At 60.7% G+C, this 14,508-nt stretch overlaps 2 protein-coding genes across 2 annotated transcripts; both read left to right on the top strand.

Moving 5' to 3' along the window:
- Window positions 1-276: 276 nt before the first annotated feature.
- Window positions 277-8,389, top strand: LMAN1L (lectin, mannose binding 1 like). The gene is made up of 13 exons (XM_040968478.1): window positions 277-454; window positions 1,574-1,728; window positions 1,833-1,940; window positions 2,021-2,079; window positions 3,145-3,244; window positions 3,502-3,622; window positions 4,225-4,280; window positions 4,637-4,769; window positions 5,030-5,181; window positions 6,132-6,199; window positions 6,824-6,947; window positions 7,336-7,463; window positions 8,260-8,389. Exons 1-13 carry the CDS (start codon window positions 277-279, stop codon window positions 8,387-8,389), a joined length of 1,512 nt encoding a protein of 503 aa, XP_040824412.1.
- Window positions 8,390-9,264: 875 nt separating this feature from the next.
- On the top strand, window positions 9,265-11,568 carry CPLX3 (complexin 3). The gene is made up of 3 exons (XM_040968363.1): window positions 9,265-9,434; window positions 10,477-10,564; window positions 11,344-11,568. Exons 1-3 carry the CDS (start codon window positions 9,271-9,273, stop codon window positions 11,566-11,568), a joined length of 477 nt encoding a protein of 158 aa, XP_040824297.1. The 5' UTR covers window positions 9,265-9,270.
- The last annotated feature ends 2,940 nt before the right edge of the window (window positions 11,569-14,508 follow it).

Here is a 14,508-nt window from a genome sequence, read left to right as displayed (position 1 = left end):
CCAGAGCCCAGGGCAAATGGCCAGGTGGCCTTGGCTGGAAGTGGTAGTGAGTTGGGCTTATGTCAGGGAGGGATCACACTGCGGAAAGAGGTGAGGGGCCACAAAGGAACCGGATGTGTGCATAGGAGAGGTGGAGGGAGGTGAGGGCCAGAACCCAGCCCCTGGCCAGTGCCCAGCTCCGGCTCCAGCTCCTCCCGGCCTGGCCCAGCCCCAGGAGCCCCTCCCCGGCCTCCCAGCCACCAGCCACCTGGGACTCCGACCGCAGCTCCTTGCATGATGTCGGGGAGCAGCGGGCCAGTGCCTTTGCTGCTTGGTCTCCTGCTGCTGCTCCCAGGTCTCTGTGGCCCTGGTGGGAGGCGGGCCCCACGCCGCAGGTTCGAGTACAAATTCAGCTTCAAAGGACCAAGATGGTCGCCTCCCGGGGCTGGAATACCCTTCTGGAGCCACCATGGAGGTGAGGGCGGTGAGGAGCGGGGGGACTGGCCATGCCCTGGGTGCTCTGGGTAGTAGGTGCACAAAGGACCCTTGACCCTGCTCAAGGACCCTTCCCAGACTTGCTTCCTGCCCCACTCCTTACCATCTCCGCGCCCTCCAAGCCTCAGTTTCCCGTCTGCCTCTCTCTCCCTCGCTAGGACTTGCGCCGGGACACAAGGGTGGGGAGATAGAGTAGAAGCAGGCACAAGGGTGTCCAGCCCACAGGGGCACAGTCTGAAAATGACTTAGCGAGTCGGCTTCCCATCAGATCTTCCTGTTGGCAAAATGTTCGGTGGTGACTCCATGGAGCTTAGGGCTGAGGAAATAAGCTGCTGTTTTTAGAGCATCCCAGCAGGCAGAGAAACAACAGCCGGGCTGTGTGTTGCAGTCCGTGCATTGCCGAGTTCTGGGGACAGGTGTGATTCCTGCTCGAGGCCAGCGCCGAAGACCCTCCAGGCCAGCAGGGAGCAGGGCTGGCCCTTTGCAGTACCAGTGGAAACAGAAGTGGGCAGCCTCTCACAGGGTGCTCTGTTTCCCTCCTGGCTGTTGAGTACCACGCCAAGGTCACCCAGCACAACCGCCTTGTCTATTAAGTGAACTCATCCAGTCTTTTAGCAACCACCCTCCCGACACCTGCCTGGTGCCCCTTGTGCCAAGCTCAAACACACAGGTCCAAGTGAGTGAGGCTCTTGCACATGAGGAGGGGCGCTGGGAGGTGGAGGTGCAGCTCTTGCCACCCCCACTCAGGTCCCCTCCAACAGGAAGTCAGGTGTGGCCTTGCGGGACACGTCCCTGTCCCTGGCTGCATTCCCAGGGCTGAAGGAATGGGAAGGGTTTGCCAAGTCCACAACGCGGTGGGACACAAGGGGAAATGGTCTCCAGCCCCTGCTTTAGCTTCAGACTTTCAGTTCTCTCCCCTGTGAAGATGAAGATCCCACAGTCCTGTGGCCAGACCAGCTGCCCCAGCCCCTCTGACGTTGGACCCCCCAGCCTTCATTCAGGGCCGGCTTTGCTGCTGCCTTATCCCCTCTGCCCACAACTCAGCCCAGGCCAGTGGGAGTGAGGACCCTGGGCTGGGCCTGAGCTGTGCCATCAACAGATGCCATCTTGGGCCTGGAGGAAGTGCGCCTGGTGCCCTCCCTGCGGGACCGGCGCGGCGCCATGTGGACCAGGGCCCCTGTCCTGTTCCGGTCCTGGGAGGTGGAGGTGCAGCTGAGGGTGACAGGGCCAGGGCGCCGAGGGGCACAAGGCATGGTGAGTGCCCCCCCACCCCTGCCACTCCTAGCCCGGGGTCCCTGAGTGGGGATGAGGCAGGGAGCTGGAGATGACCCCCAACTTGAGGGCTGGGGCCTCTGCAGGCAGTGTGGTACACGCGGGAAAGGAGCAAAGAAGGCCCCATCCTTGGGGGGCCAGCCGAGTGGCACGGCGTAGGAATCCTCTTCGACTCCTCAGCCGGGGATGCCCAGGTGAGTGGAGGGTCTGCCCCCACTGTCCCCCCACCTGCACCCGCCACCCCCAGTCCAGCTGATGGCCGCATCCCCCATAGGACAGCCCTGTCATTCGTGTGCTGGTTGGAGACGGCCACAGCTCCAGTGCACAGCCCAGGTAAGGGCCTGGAAGGAAACCCCCCACAAGGGGCTAGGCTGGCACCACCCCAGGCACCCCCACCCTCACAATCCCAGTTACCCTCCTCTTTCTGAGATGTGGGCTGTCCCCAGGGGGAGGAGGGGCACCACAGGGGCAGGTCTGGGGTGAGGGTTTCACACCCAAGAGCCACTGTCACTGCCAGTAAGTGGGGATTAGGAGCCTCCCTGGCACATCCCGGGGCACAGAGAGGCCCAGAGAAGGCAAGCAACCTGCCCACGGATACACAATGCCACAAAGGCACCATCCATCTCCAGTCTTGGGAGATGACGCAGCTGACGTGGCATTCCCACCCTCCCCAGCCCTAGCCGAGCCGGTTTGTCGGTTCATCTCAGCAAATAGCCCCTGGCTCTCTCCTCATTCCACTGACTGGCTCATAACAATTAGAATAATTGCTGGTAGCCTGGCACTATGCCTAACACCTTCCCCTAGCCTGCTTGGTTAACCCTGGTCACGTCCTTAGGAGGTCACTGCAATTAACGTCAACCTCCTCCTCCTCCTCGTAAAGGCAGGAACACCCTGGGCAGCTCGGAGGGCTGAGGCCGCTGCCCCAGGTCATGCCAGTGCATGCCAAACCTAGGGACAGACCAGGGACAGCTTGCCATTCTGTGCTGCCCCCTCCTGGCCGAGGGCGGCAGGGACAGGCACCCCGACGCTTCTCTCCATTGGCCCTGCCACCCCGTAGGGGAGGGCTGGTCACGTTGTCAGTCCTGCTAACCTCCCTTCAGAGCAGAGGGGCAGGGAGAGAGGTCCCACCCGGAGGGAGCCTGGAGCTGAAGGGGACTCCTGGGAGGGAGCGGCAGTGGGATGGACAAGGTTCTGGAAGAGAGAGAGAAACCCAGGGAGGCACCCCCATTCTGCCCTTTCTTCTGGGTTGCCCCGGACTTCTGTGGGACACTGGAAAGCCACTCCAGGGCCACGTCCCCCATCGTTACCAAGTCCCTACTGTAGGGGTCGAGGAGGGTGGCACTGCAGGCCTGGGCAGAGTAAGCTGCTGGCCCTGCTAGACTTCCCAAGTGCCCACAGGGACCGAGCCAGCCGGGTGCTGGGTTTGTGTCACCGGAACTTCCGTAACTGGCCGTATCCCTTCCGAGTGCGAATCACCTACTGGGAGCACAGACTGCGTGTGAGTGGGTAACCCCCTCTACTGTTGCAGGGGTTATGGAGGGGGGCAGTGCAGAAGACAGGTGCGTGTTACACCATGTGGGTGTCTGGGTCCCCCAACAGACCCGTCCTGGAGCCCCTAGCACACACAAACTGATCCCCACAAGGGGTCCCCCAGCATGCATTGTGATGGGGGTGTGTGAGTGCGTGCGTAGCTCCTGGGAGACCCCGAGCTAGTGTCCAGGCGGTTCGGACCCCTCTCGCCTTGGCCCTCTGTAGGTATCCTCTAATAGCGGCCTCACCCCCTACGATCCTGAAGAGTTCTGCGTGGATGTGGGGCCCCTGATTTTGCCCTCTGGAGGTTTCTTTGGAGTCTCAGCAGCCACCGGCACCCTGGCAGGTAAGGCTTCTATGAGCTCAGGAAGGTAAATGGTTTTGGGGGGAGCAGTATTAGCAACTGCTCCCTAGCCACCTTCTAAAGTGCCCTGCCTGGGGGCAGAGCCACCTGCCTACCCTGTGAAGCTCCTGGGAAGGGGGGGCGGGAAAATAAGGCAAGGGCGGGCTCATCCCCCCACATACACACCGGTGCCCTGTGCTGGCCCTGCCCTGGAAGGGCCCCCAGCAGGATGCAGCAGGGCAAGCAGAAGGGGAACACCCAAAGGAACATTGAGGGCCTTGGAGGGGTCCAAGCTTTCCCTCAGCGGGAAAGCAAGGAGCAAGCAGAATACAGGGACGCAGCAGCCTGGAAGATTCCTGAGGAAGAGACTGGCCACAGCCAAGCTGTGCAAGCAGCTACCATGAGGCCCCTGTAGGCGGCAGCAACTGTGCCCCGGGTCCCCAGCCCATGGCGCTTCCTGATCACCTGTTATCACTCTTGCCCACTGCTCACCCTACCTCACACCTGCCCTGCAACTCGACCAGCGCAAGGGTCCGGAAGCAGCCTGGGGCGGGCAGGAGGGCGGGGCTGCTGGCTGGAGGCTGCACCTGCTCTCTGCCTTCCAGATGATCATGACCTGCTGACTTTCCTGACCTTCAGCTTGCAGGAGCCGAGTCCAGAGGTGACACACCCCCGTCCCCCTGGATGTATCAGCCCTTAGAGCTGCCGCCCCAGTTCCTATGCCCAGCTGACCTCAGGTCTGGTGCTGGGTGGAGAGTGCAGGGGCCAGGCCTCGTTGTTACGGCCTCCCAGGCTGGCAGCTCAGAGCCCTGCCTGCTCCAGACCAGAAGTCAGAGGGCACGGGGGTGGGGTGGCGCGGAGGCATGAAGACAGCATCAGGGAGCAAGCGAATCTGGGGGGACACAAGCCTGAGGAGGGAGGCTGTGGAGGCTGGTCCTTGGGGGACCTTAGGGAAGGCACCCTCTGCCTCTGCCCCTCCCTGGGCTTCCGGCTAGACTTCACAGTGTCCTGCTGCAGGATGCCCCGCATCCCATCTCGGAGTCGGAGCAGCTCCGCCTGGCTGGACAGCTGCAAGGGCTGCGTGCGAGGCTGGCCCTGGGCACTCGGGAGGACATTGTTCCAAAGCTGGACTTCAAAGCCCAGGACATGGGTAAGGATCCAGGGAGAGGGCAAGTAAGGCAGGGTGGGGGTGGGGTGGGGAAAAAGGCATCGCTTTACTCAATGGAGAGAAAGAGATGCTGGGGGCTGGGGTCTAGACACACCCCTCCCTCCAGGCACATTTACGGGGCAACACGGGGGTGGCTCTAGGGACAGAAGCCACACATCCTGATTCCCCTCCCCACACCTCCCACTCAGCACCTGGCACCCTGCACCCCTGCCTGCCTGACTCTGGGCTGTCCCAACCCACAGGGGAAAGGTTGCCTGACCTGGACGAAACCCTCAGCAGATACAGCCAGGTCCTGCAGGCCCTTCGGGCTCTCTCAGAACAGCTGGTCCAGGCTGAGAGACAGTGGAAGCAGCAGCTGGGCCTTCCAGGCCAGGTCAGGCCAGAGGGCGGCTGGGTGAGCGGCATTCCCAGAGCGACCAAAACTCCACCTGCAGGCTTGGGGCAAGGGTACTGGGTAGGCTGGGCTCCAACAAGCTTGGGAGAGGAACAGATGATACAAAAAACAGGAAAAGGTCAGGCAGAGGGGAACAGGGCAAGCGTGGGAGGGCGCCTCCATGCCCTGGAATACCCACGGAGTCTCCAGCTGGCACCGGGAGAGTGAGGGAGGTCAGGTTTTCAGGGGGCCGCAGGCAAGTGACAGAAATAGACCAGGTGCTAATCTGCATGGAGCACACAGCATGCACAGGGCTAGCTTCATGCTCAGTTGCACCCGGAATCCCCGTTTGGGTGGCTTTGCTGCCGCCGGCCCAGCTACTCCCCCAGGATAAGCCCAGCCCAGAGGGTGCCTGAGGGCTGCATTGGCCCAGGTGGTAGGAATCAGACACGGGCACAGGCAAGGGAGGCCAGCTGGGCTCTGGCAGCTCCACGGCGTTCTCCAGTGTCCTGGTGTGTGTGTGTGTGTGTGTGTGGCTGGGAGGGTGGGAGAGTGGGGGCCCACAGTCCAGAGCCCCACTCCCACCCCTCCTGCCAGATTCTGTTCTCTACCTCCAAAAGTGATGCCCTCAATTCCAGGTCACAAGATGGGGACCCAAGCATGAGGGCTTCGTCAGCAATGGCCCCAGCTTGGATGCCACCATGGGAGAAGGATTTGGGGAAAAGGGGTCTCTCTTGGTGGGGTGGGGCAGCACTATTTTTAAGAAGGAAAGGGATTTTTAAGAAGACTCCTGGGGAGAGGGGTTGGAGGGGGGAACTCTAGCAGCCCCTGAAGTGTGCAGGTGTCCAAAATGAGGGTGCAGGAGATGGGCTGATGCCCCTGGAGGGCGTGTGGGGGAGGGGCTCCAAGAAGGCAAGGGCCATGGCTGTGTGGCCCTAGGCAACAGGCTGGTCCTTCTACTCGGCCCCCAGGACTCTGCCAAGCTCAGCACCCTGCTCTCTGCACAGCAGACTCTGCTCCAGGCCCTGCAAGAGATGAGGTGAGGAGCAGGGGACTAGCAGGTGGAGGATGATGGGGGAGGGGGGCCAACCACCTCCCTTCAGTGCCTGAATTCCCTCTCCCTCCCCAACCCCCTTCCTCACTTCCCAGCACAAAGTCTGGCTGGCCCCCTGGCAGGGGTTGGAGGTAGAGGGAGGTTTGCTGAGCTGACCTGAATTTGAATGGAGCCAAGTTTAAGGTCCTCAACGGCCAAGTTCAAAAGCAACAACTTCCCCAGCCTCCAAGGGGTATCAGGACACTGAAGCAATCCTAAAAGGAAGAGTGGGGGGCCAACGTCAGGCCAGGGGGAGGAGCCAGTCCCTGTGGGCCCAGCCCCTAGAGCTGTCCACAGAGCCTTCCGGAACAAGGACAGATGATCCCCTGCATGATGTGGACACTGTGGCTGGAGGCCAACCTCCTCCCACCCCCAGATGCCCAAGGGTATTGACGGATGGGAGGAGGCAGAGGGCCCAGGAAACCTGGGGCTGGGACTACTCTTAGTGGCAGCCCTAGGGAAGGGAGAAGCTGACCCAGGGTCTAAAAAGAAAGTATGGAGTGAATTCAAAGGGTCCCACCCCTAGGGTAGCCTGTCTGAACACAGCTCCCTCCTTTTGCACCCTGCCAGGCACCGGGCAGTTCTGATGGCTTCCGGTGCCCGGGTGTCCTTCCTGCCCCTGGGCACCGCACACCATTTCTCAGAGCTGGAGCAGACCCTCAGCCTCCTGCACAAGGACCTCCGGGGTGTGGTGGTGAGGGAAGCCACAAAGCCCCCTCCCTGAGGCCCAGCCCGCAGCGCCGCCTGCAGCACCTGCTGCCTCCCCTCCCCTCCCCCTTGCCTGGTGCTGTAGGCTTCTCCTCCTCCCCGCACCCCTATGATCCCAGGCCCTGGGCCTTCTTCCCAGCTGTTCCCACAGATGGAGCCGTGGGAGCTGGGGTGGGGGTTGGAGAGGCGGCTGGCTCTGTCTGCCGCCCCTTCTTCAGACTCTTTGGATGATAACAGCCTGGGCAGTCCCCACCTCCACCCCCAAGCCCGGGAGAACAACACGGGACCCCCACACCGCCCAGATTTCAGTCTCCCCTCCCTCCTATGGGGTAAGAAGTGGAGCCAGGCAGGACTGTAGCTTTTGCCCATTTCAGAAAACAGCATCCCAGGCCCCCCGCAGCCCTGGTGGGCGCCCAAGGGCCTCCTCCTGCCTGCGGCCTGGAGTCTTTCTGCTCTTTCTGGTCACCCAAACCGTGGGCTTTTTCTGCTACCTGCACTTCAGGTAGGCTCTCCCTGGGCAGGCCTTCCTGCGCTCACAGCCAGGCATCTCTGGTCCTGGGCTGCGGAATAGGCCCAGAGGGCGGCTAGCTGCTCAGCATGCAGTAGGGGGCTGGAGCCAGACAATATAGGCTAGGAGCAGCGAGGGCTAGTCCCTGTCCGGTCTGTCTGTGTACTACTGTCATGGAGTTCATGGGTGGGCGCTTGCACAATGTGTGGCCAGGACACTGGGACCCAGCCTGGGGACATCAGGGCCATTTGAAAAGGGTCACCCTGTGACAATAAGGAGATTGCTGATGGATGGGATGGTGGCGGGGTGGGGGTGGGGTCGCAGACCCGAGAAAAGGCATGGGGGACATAGACAAAAAACACAGTGGCAAGTCTTGTTGCAGCAAAGGGCAGGAGCCAGTGTGTGAAATGAAGAGGTATGTGTGTATGGGGTGGAGGTAGGAAAGTTTGCTCAGTGGGTGTTTGTTGAGTAAATATGCATCAATTAAGAGTTGGGGCACAGAGGGACCCAGAAAGAAAGGTGTTGGGTGATCCCAGAGGTGTAGCAAAGTGTGTCAAGCTTCTGAGGCCGCGAGATGGCCACAGTTACAGGCTTGGGCAGGGACAACAGAGTGACAGGCAACAGATCTGCAATGTACAGCACTAAGGGGGGTGCCCAGAAGGACGGTCACAGACGGAAGAGGCTGTGGGGTGAAGGAGGCGAGAGCTGGGGGGGCTCTGTTCCAGTGGCACAGAGACTCAGCTCCCTTCTCTCTGTCTGCGCACCTCCCCGCCCCCATCTCCGGCTGCAGACAGGAGCTGGACAAGCGCTTCCGGGAGTGTCTGTCTAGAAGTGCCCTTGCTCTGGGCCCTGCCCTACACCCAGCGGGGGCCCTGGGTGCTCTCAGGAGACAGCCTTTCAACCCCAGCACCCAAGCCTGACCACAACCAAGTGGGCGGTGCTCCGCTGCCTGAATCTGCTGTGCGCCCAGCCACCTCTCACGCCTCAGCTTTTGGCAAGCTCCTGCCTTATTAAAAGTGATCTCCCGGATCCCCGGGCTGTGATACTGTCACTGACCTTGCAAGCATCCCTTAATCTCTCCCAGAGGCATCCACCTCCGCCAGGCTGGGAGCGAGGTGTGGGCTCCTGGCCAGCAAGGAGGCCCAGGGCTAAGCTAACTGCCGTCAGGCAGCCCTAGTTACCGCTGGGTATCAGTTGGACCCCATAAGCACCGAAAGCAGGGGGCTCAGGGTCCCAGCTGACCTTTGCCAGCGGCAAGCCTCTGCCCACAGCTCCAAGGCCACAGCTCCAAGGCCTTAATTGGGATTCGCCTGGGGCAGCCAGTCCCTCTCCCATTCTCTGGCCAAGCTCCTTGGGCCAGCTGCTGTTGGGCAGGGTGTATGTGTTGAATGGGGGAGAGGGGAATAAGGGGAATCGGAAAATAAGGGGAATGGGAGAACGGGGTGGGGCCCAAGACAAGGTTTTGTCGCCTGGTTGCTACCCCATCTCCCAGCTAAAACTCCCCGGAGAGGGAAGGGCGTCGGAGGCAGGGTGGGGGAGCACGGGACAGCCCAGTCGCACACCGCGGGCCCCGATTGCGCGCCCGGCGGCGCCCGGCGGAGCTGGCATTGAGGGAGGCACGTGGGAGAGGCGGGAGTGGGGCGCGGGCACGTGGTCCCCGCTGCCCGGCCCCGTGCGTGCCCCCCGCCCCGCTGGGGAAGGGGCGGAGGCGGGCAGCGAGCGCGCGCGGCGGGCGCTGTCCGCCGGCCCAGTGCTGAAGCAGGTGCGGACGTGGCCGGCTCCCGGGGGCCCCGCCAGGACCATGGCGTTCATGGTGAAGACCATGGTGGGCGGCCAGCTGAAGAACCTCACGGGGAGTCTGGGGGGCGGCGAGGACAAGGGAGAAGGGGAGAAGTCGGCGGCCGAAGCACAGGGCATGAGCCGAGAAGAGTATGAGGAGTACCAGAGACAGCTGGTGGAGGAGAAGTGAGTGGGGACCCTTCCGGGCTCTAGTGACCCCTGCTCCGTCCTCCCACCGGCTCAGCCCTGAGCCCCCAACCCACTTTACGAGATGGTGTTAGCTGGGGCTGGGACGCACTCTCCATGCTGCCCCTGGAGTCACCCCATCTCAACTGCACGACCTTGCTCCACATCCCACTCTTGCTTAGAAGGAGTAGGGGGTCTGGGATGGGGACTGGGGGGTGGGGGGGGTTCGCACGTGCATTGCCGACAGAACCAGTAATCCTTTAATCCGATCTGGTCCCAGCTGCCTCTCTTCCAGCTGGGAGCAGGGAGGGTGTGGCCATGGGAGACTGATATTGGGATGGGGGCACTGTGAGGCAAGGAACCTGTCTGTGTCCCCCACCTCCCCCCGCCGCCCCCCAGTGCTGGGACAGGAGAACAAGGCCAGGAGAGTGGGAAGGGGCTTTTTAGGACAGGACCTCAGAGCTATGCTGCTGAGGTTCAAATGCTGAAGTTACTTTTTCCTTATCTTCCGGGTAACATTAGGCGAGTTCCTCAGCCTGTCTGTGCCCCTGTTCTCTCTGGACAGTGAGGTACTATCCACCCTACACAAGGCAGAGTGTGAGTGACTTGACACCTGCCAACTGCCTAGCATGTGGCTTCATCCCTGTTAAACACTGGCCAACTGTCACACCTCTTAATCCTGAAAACATTGCATTAAATTGCAAAATGTTTCCCTAAGGACAATCCCTAAAGTGCTGATGAACTCAAGTCTATCCTCAATACTTTCCCACCCACCCCGGCCTGGCCCCAGGCACAGGTCGACAGGGCAGGAGGGGACAGAGCAGGTGGGGAGTTGCATGGGACTCCTGTCTCAGGGTCTGTGGCCAGCTCAACTGATGCCTCCATCCAGTGGGACAATGGACACTAGGACAGGCACAGAGCCCACAGCCAGGCTGGAGCGCCCTGGCTATGCACAGGTGGGCCTAGGGTGGGCAGTGGTATCTTGCTCAACCCTGGTAGTTATGCTGCCCACCCTCACCCACCCCTGCTCTGTATGCTACAGGATGGAACGGGATGCACAGTTTGCCCAAAGGAAGGCTGAACGTGCCACCCTGCGCAGCCACTTCCGGGATAAGTACCGACTGCCCAAGGTAAGTGGGCACAGCTGCCAGGGGTACCCCAGACCCTGAACTCTACAGTTCTCAGACTGGGTAAGAGAGAAGGCCATGCATGGCCTGGACCCATAGAGGGCCAAGGATGGAGAGGTCCTGGCCACTCCTCCTCTCCACGTGCCCAGATCTACACTGGCCTGGAGGGGGACCGGAAGGACAACTCAGGCACAGGTGATCCAAGTCAGAAGATGTCACACTCATTTTGTTGAACTTGCTGTGGCCCAGGCCTTGGGATCCACACAGCATTCCCAGCTTTGGGGAGCCTCTGGCAGGGGGCAGGGAAGAGTGGAGATGCCCCCAGGTCCCCTCCATCACAAGGATAGGGAAGTGGAGTGGCCTCTTAGTGGAGTGTCTTGTGCAGAGGTCACAGCTGAGGGAATGAGCAGTGGTGGGGGGGCGGTCTCTGGCTTGAGCTCCCCAGCTTGCTTGCCTGCACACTTGTGCAGGTTACTGACCCATCTGAGCATCCATGTCCTAATTTGTAAGGTGTAACGGCTTCACCCACCTCACAGGGTTATCATGAGAACTGGAAGGGGCCAGGCTCCATCACAGGTGAGTGATGGACAGAGATGCCATCATCCATCACGCCCCTCAGCTGGCAGGTGACCTGCTGGGTCCTCCGTGCTCTCAATGACATCAGCTGCTTGGCTCCTACCTGCAATGTTGGGCTTGAGAGCCCAAGGCCAGGAAGCCTGTCTTGGCCCCTCCTGTACCCTCAACTCTGACACTCACAGCCCTGTCTCCCCTCTTCCCTCCAGAATGAAACGGACGAGAGCCAGATCCAGATGGCAGGGGGAGATGTGGAGCTGCCCCGGGAACTGGCCAAGATGATTGAGGAGGATACAGAGGAGGAGGAGGAGAAAGCGTCTGTGCTCGGGCAGTTGGCCAGCCTCCCAGGCCTGGACTTCAGCTCCATCAAGGACAAGGCCCAGGCCACACTGGGGGACCTCAAGCAGTCGGCTGAGAAGTGCCACATCATGTGACCACATCCCCTACCCCTAACTGGGGTGGTCCACTGGGGATGGGCCAGAGAGGGTGCTCCAAGTGTGTCTCAGCCCCCTGGGGGACCCAACCCCACTTGGGGATGCTGTTTCCCTTGCCCATCCGAACCCAGAACCTGTCAGATCCGAGCCCCCAGGCCAGCCTTCTGGTCACTCTTAGAGCGCAGGCACCTGGGCACAGCCCCCGCAGACCAACACATAGACCCCCCTGCAGTGGCTCTGGGCAGGCATCCTCTGCAGACATGAAAGGCCTCTGGGCCTCCCTTGGCCATCTGTAAAATAGGAATGCATGGACAGGTCTGACACAGCCCCCTTTCCCCATCTCCCGGTCAGGGCGGCAGCTGCAACCACAGTCCTCCAGTGGCTGCCTCAGCAGCTCAGCAGGCTAAGCGCTGCTGTGCGAGGGGCGCAGAGCCAAGGATGAAGCTGGCACAGAACAGCAGCCCAGGCGGTTCCCGGGCCCCATCTGGGCCCAGGGCCCAGTGCGTTTCTGCTCCTGTAGAGCTCTCTCCGGATTCCATAGCTGGAGTCTCCTTTCTCCCAGCTCCGTGAAAAATAAAAGAGCCGTGTGACATGCTGACCTTCTCCCTTCTTTCCCACTTCTGGGAGGGTGGACTTCCCCTGGCCGGGAGGGGTGGCTTCCATCCCCTCAGCTGCCATTGTCTGGAGGGAGGTGTCCTCAGGGCTAGGAGCACCTACTAGATGCTACTACAGCAGCAGCCCCCCACAAGTTGTTCAGGTTCTAGGCTAAGCCCAGGCCAAGCCTGGGGTGGGAGTACATGAGGGTGGGTTTTGAGGTGGGCATGTACCTGCTAGATGGGGCTGCTCATGGGGCATCCAATGAGACAGGGAGGGTCACAGCTCACGTCATAGCCTTGTTGGGTATTGTGTCTGGCCCACTCCCCTCCTCGTTTTGGACCCGGGAGATACAACACGAATGCAGAGACCTAGAGGCCCTTTCGTAGAAGCCCACTTAGCCCTCCCCATCTCACGTCATGGAGGATCATCAGTTATTGTAAAGCCCTGGTAACTGTTCACCAATAAAGTGCAACTCAGTCTTTCAAAGCAGGACAGAGCTCCAGTCTCCCCTCAGTCATTGTGCTGGGGGCCGGCAGCTACCCAAGCAGTTGGGCCCATAGCAGGAAGCAGGTGCTACCGGTCCCTTCGCAAATTCCCCAAAAAAGGGTCTGGGTCCACGGCTTGCTGCTCAGGTGGCAGCCTGTAGGGAGGCAGCCAATGTGCCTGGCACCAACACTTACCCAGGCCAGGTTTCATTGGCAAGTTCCCATTAGGGTTACTCTGGGTAAAGTCAGGACATGGAGCCAGTGCTGGGGCAGTGGGGGACAGGAGGAGGAAGAGAGGACCCCGAAGGACACAGGACAAGGACAGAGCAGCTTGAGCCTGTCACCCTGGGTCCCTTTCACTCTCAGATATTCCCGGTGGCCACCAACAAACAAACCCCTCCCGACCTTGACGGGGCCCGAGCCAGGCGGGGCCACAGCGAAGCTGCTGAGCCACGTCAGTGGAGAGGCCGCGTCAGCACCGCCACCCCAGGCACCTTCTGTCTAATGGGATTGGACAGACCCCTCCGTGTCTGTGTTTGGCAGGGCTGGGGAGGGGGACAGCATGCGGGGAGCCACACAAAGATGGTTGCCTGGGCACACAGTGCAGGCTGTGGGGTGCCTAGCTCTGCTGGCCAGGTCGTGCCTCCTGCCTGCTCTCTCTCCCCATCAGCCCTGGTCCCTGGGTCTCTCATCTGGGAGAACCAGGGGTGGAGCTTGGCCCCCGGCTGGGGGCTAACCTGTCCCCCTCCGAAGTCCTCAGGCACTGCACCCATAGATTCCTGCTTTCTCCTCTTTCTGCTGCTGCTTTCTCTCACTCTCTCTTTTCAAAATCTATTTTTGTTTATTTGAACAGCAAAGAGGGAGGAAGGCAAGGATCCTCTACTCTGCAAGTCCACTCCCCAAATACCCACAACCCAGAACTAGATGAAATGGAAGCCAGGAGCCAGCAAACCACTCTGGGTCTCCCATGTGGGTGCCAGTGACCCAGGTACTTAATCTGTCACCTGCTGTCTCCCAGTGCAGCAGCAGGAAGTTGGCTTGAAAGCGGAACTCAGACTTGAACCCAGGTACCTGATTTGGCCTGTCGGTTTCCCAAGCAATGTTTTAATCATTCTGCCACCTGCCCTCCCCTCTGGACCTCAATACCCTGCTCCCCAATGGTCTATTCCTCCCTTGTGACACAAGGAAGTCAGAAAAGCCACCTGCTTCTGGAACTTCCCTTTCATGGTATCTGAACTCTGCCATTAGGACACCAAGGGTTTGCACTTAATCTGTCCTTCCTCCTGTTTGGGGGAGTCCAAGAACATAGGAAATGCGGAAACCCTTGGTCCCCCTCCATGTTCTTACAGAGCAGGCTGACACCTGCCCGGGTCCCCAGCATCTCAGGGACTGTGGCTCTGCCTGGTGGAGGTTTTTGGAGAGGTCTGTGGCATCCATGGGCTCCAGGGTGTCTTGTTTACCCATGGGAAGGAGGTTGCAGACAGAGCAGCAGGGTGTGTGTGGTGGAAAGAACCCGGGTTCACATGGTCCAGGGTATGCCAGTCCCTATGGCCAGATGGTCCTTCACCCGCAGGGTCCCAGAAGGCATGGGGGGACATCTGGGGCTTGCTAACTCGCTGAGCTGGGCTGCCCACACTGCCTGCTGACCCAGCTGATGCTCAGCTCTGCCAAGGGGAGTGTCTGATCTGTCCTCTGTCCCCCAGTCTGAAACTGCTCATGTCGGGGTAGGAAGCCTCCAGCCATGCCCTTGGCAGAGTCTGTGTGAAGCCTTGGGGATAACAGTGAGGAGGAGTGTGCAGACTACCTGTTGTGGTCTGCAGGCGTGGGAAGACCATGCCATGCCTGGCTGCCAGCCATG

The sequence above is a fragment of the Ochotona curzoniae genome, unplaced genomic scaffold (genome assembly GCF_017591425.1).
Source record: "Ochotona curzoniae isolate NIBS_2020 unplaced genomic scaffold, NIBS_Ocur_1.0 scaffold_4701, whole genome shotgun sequence".
Lineage (NCBI taxonomy): Eukaryota > Metazoa > Chordata > Mammalia > Lagomorpha > Ochotonidae > Ochotona > Ochotona curzoniae.
The sequence above is the reverse complement of the archived record's forward strand: the minus strand, read 5'-3'. Positions and strand labels throughout refer to the sequence as shown.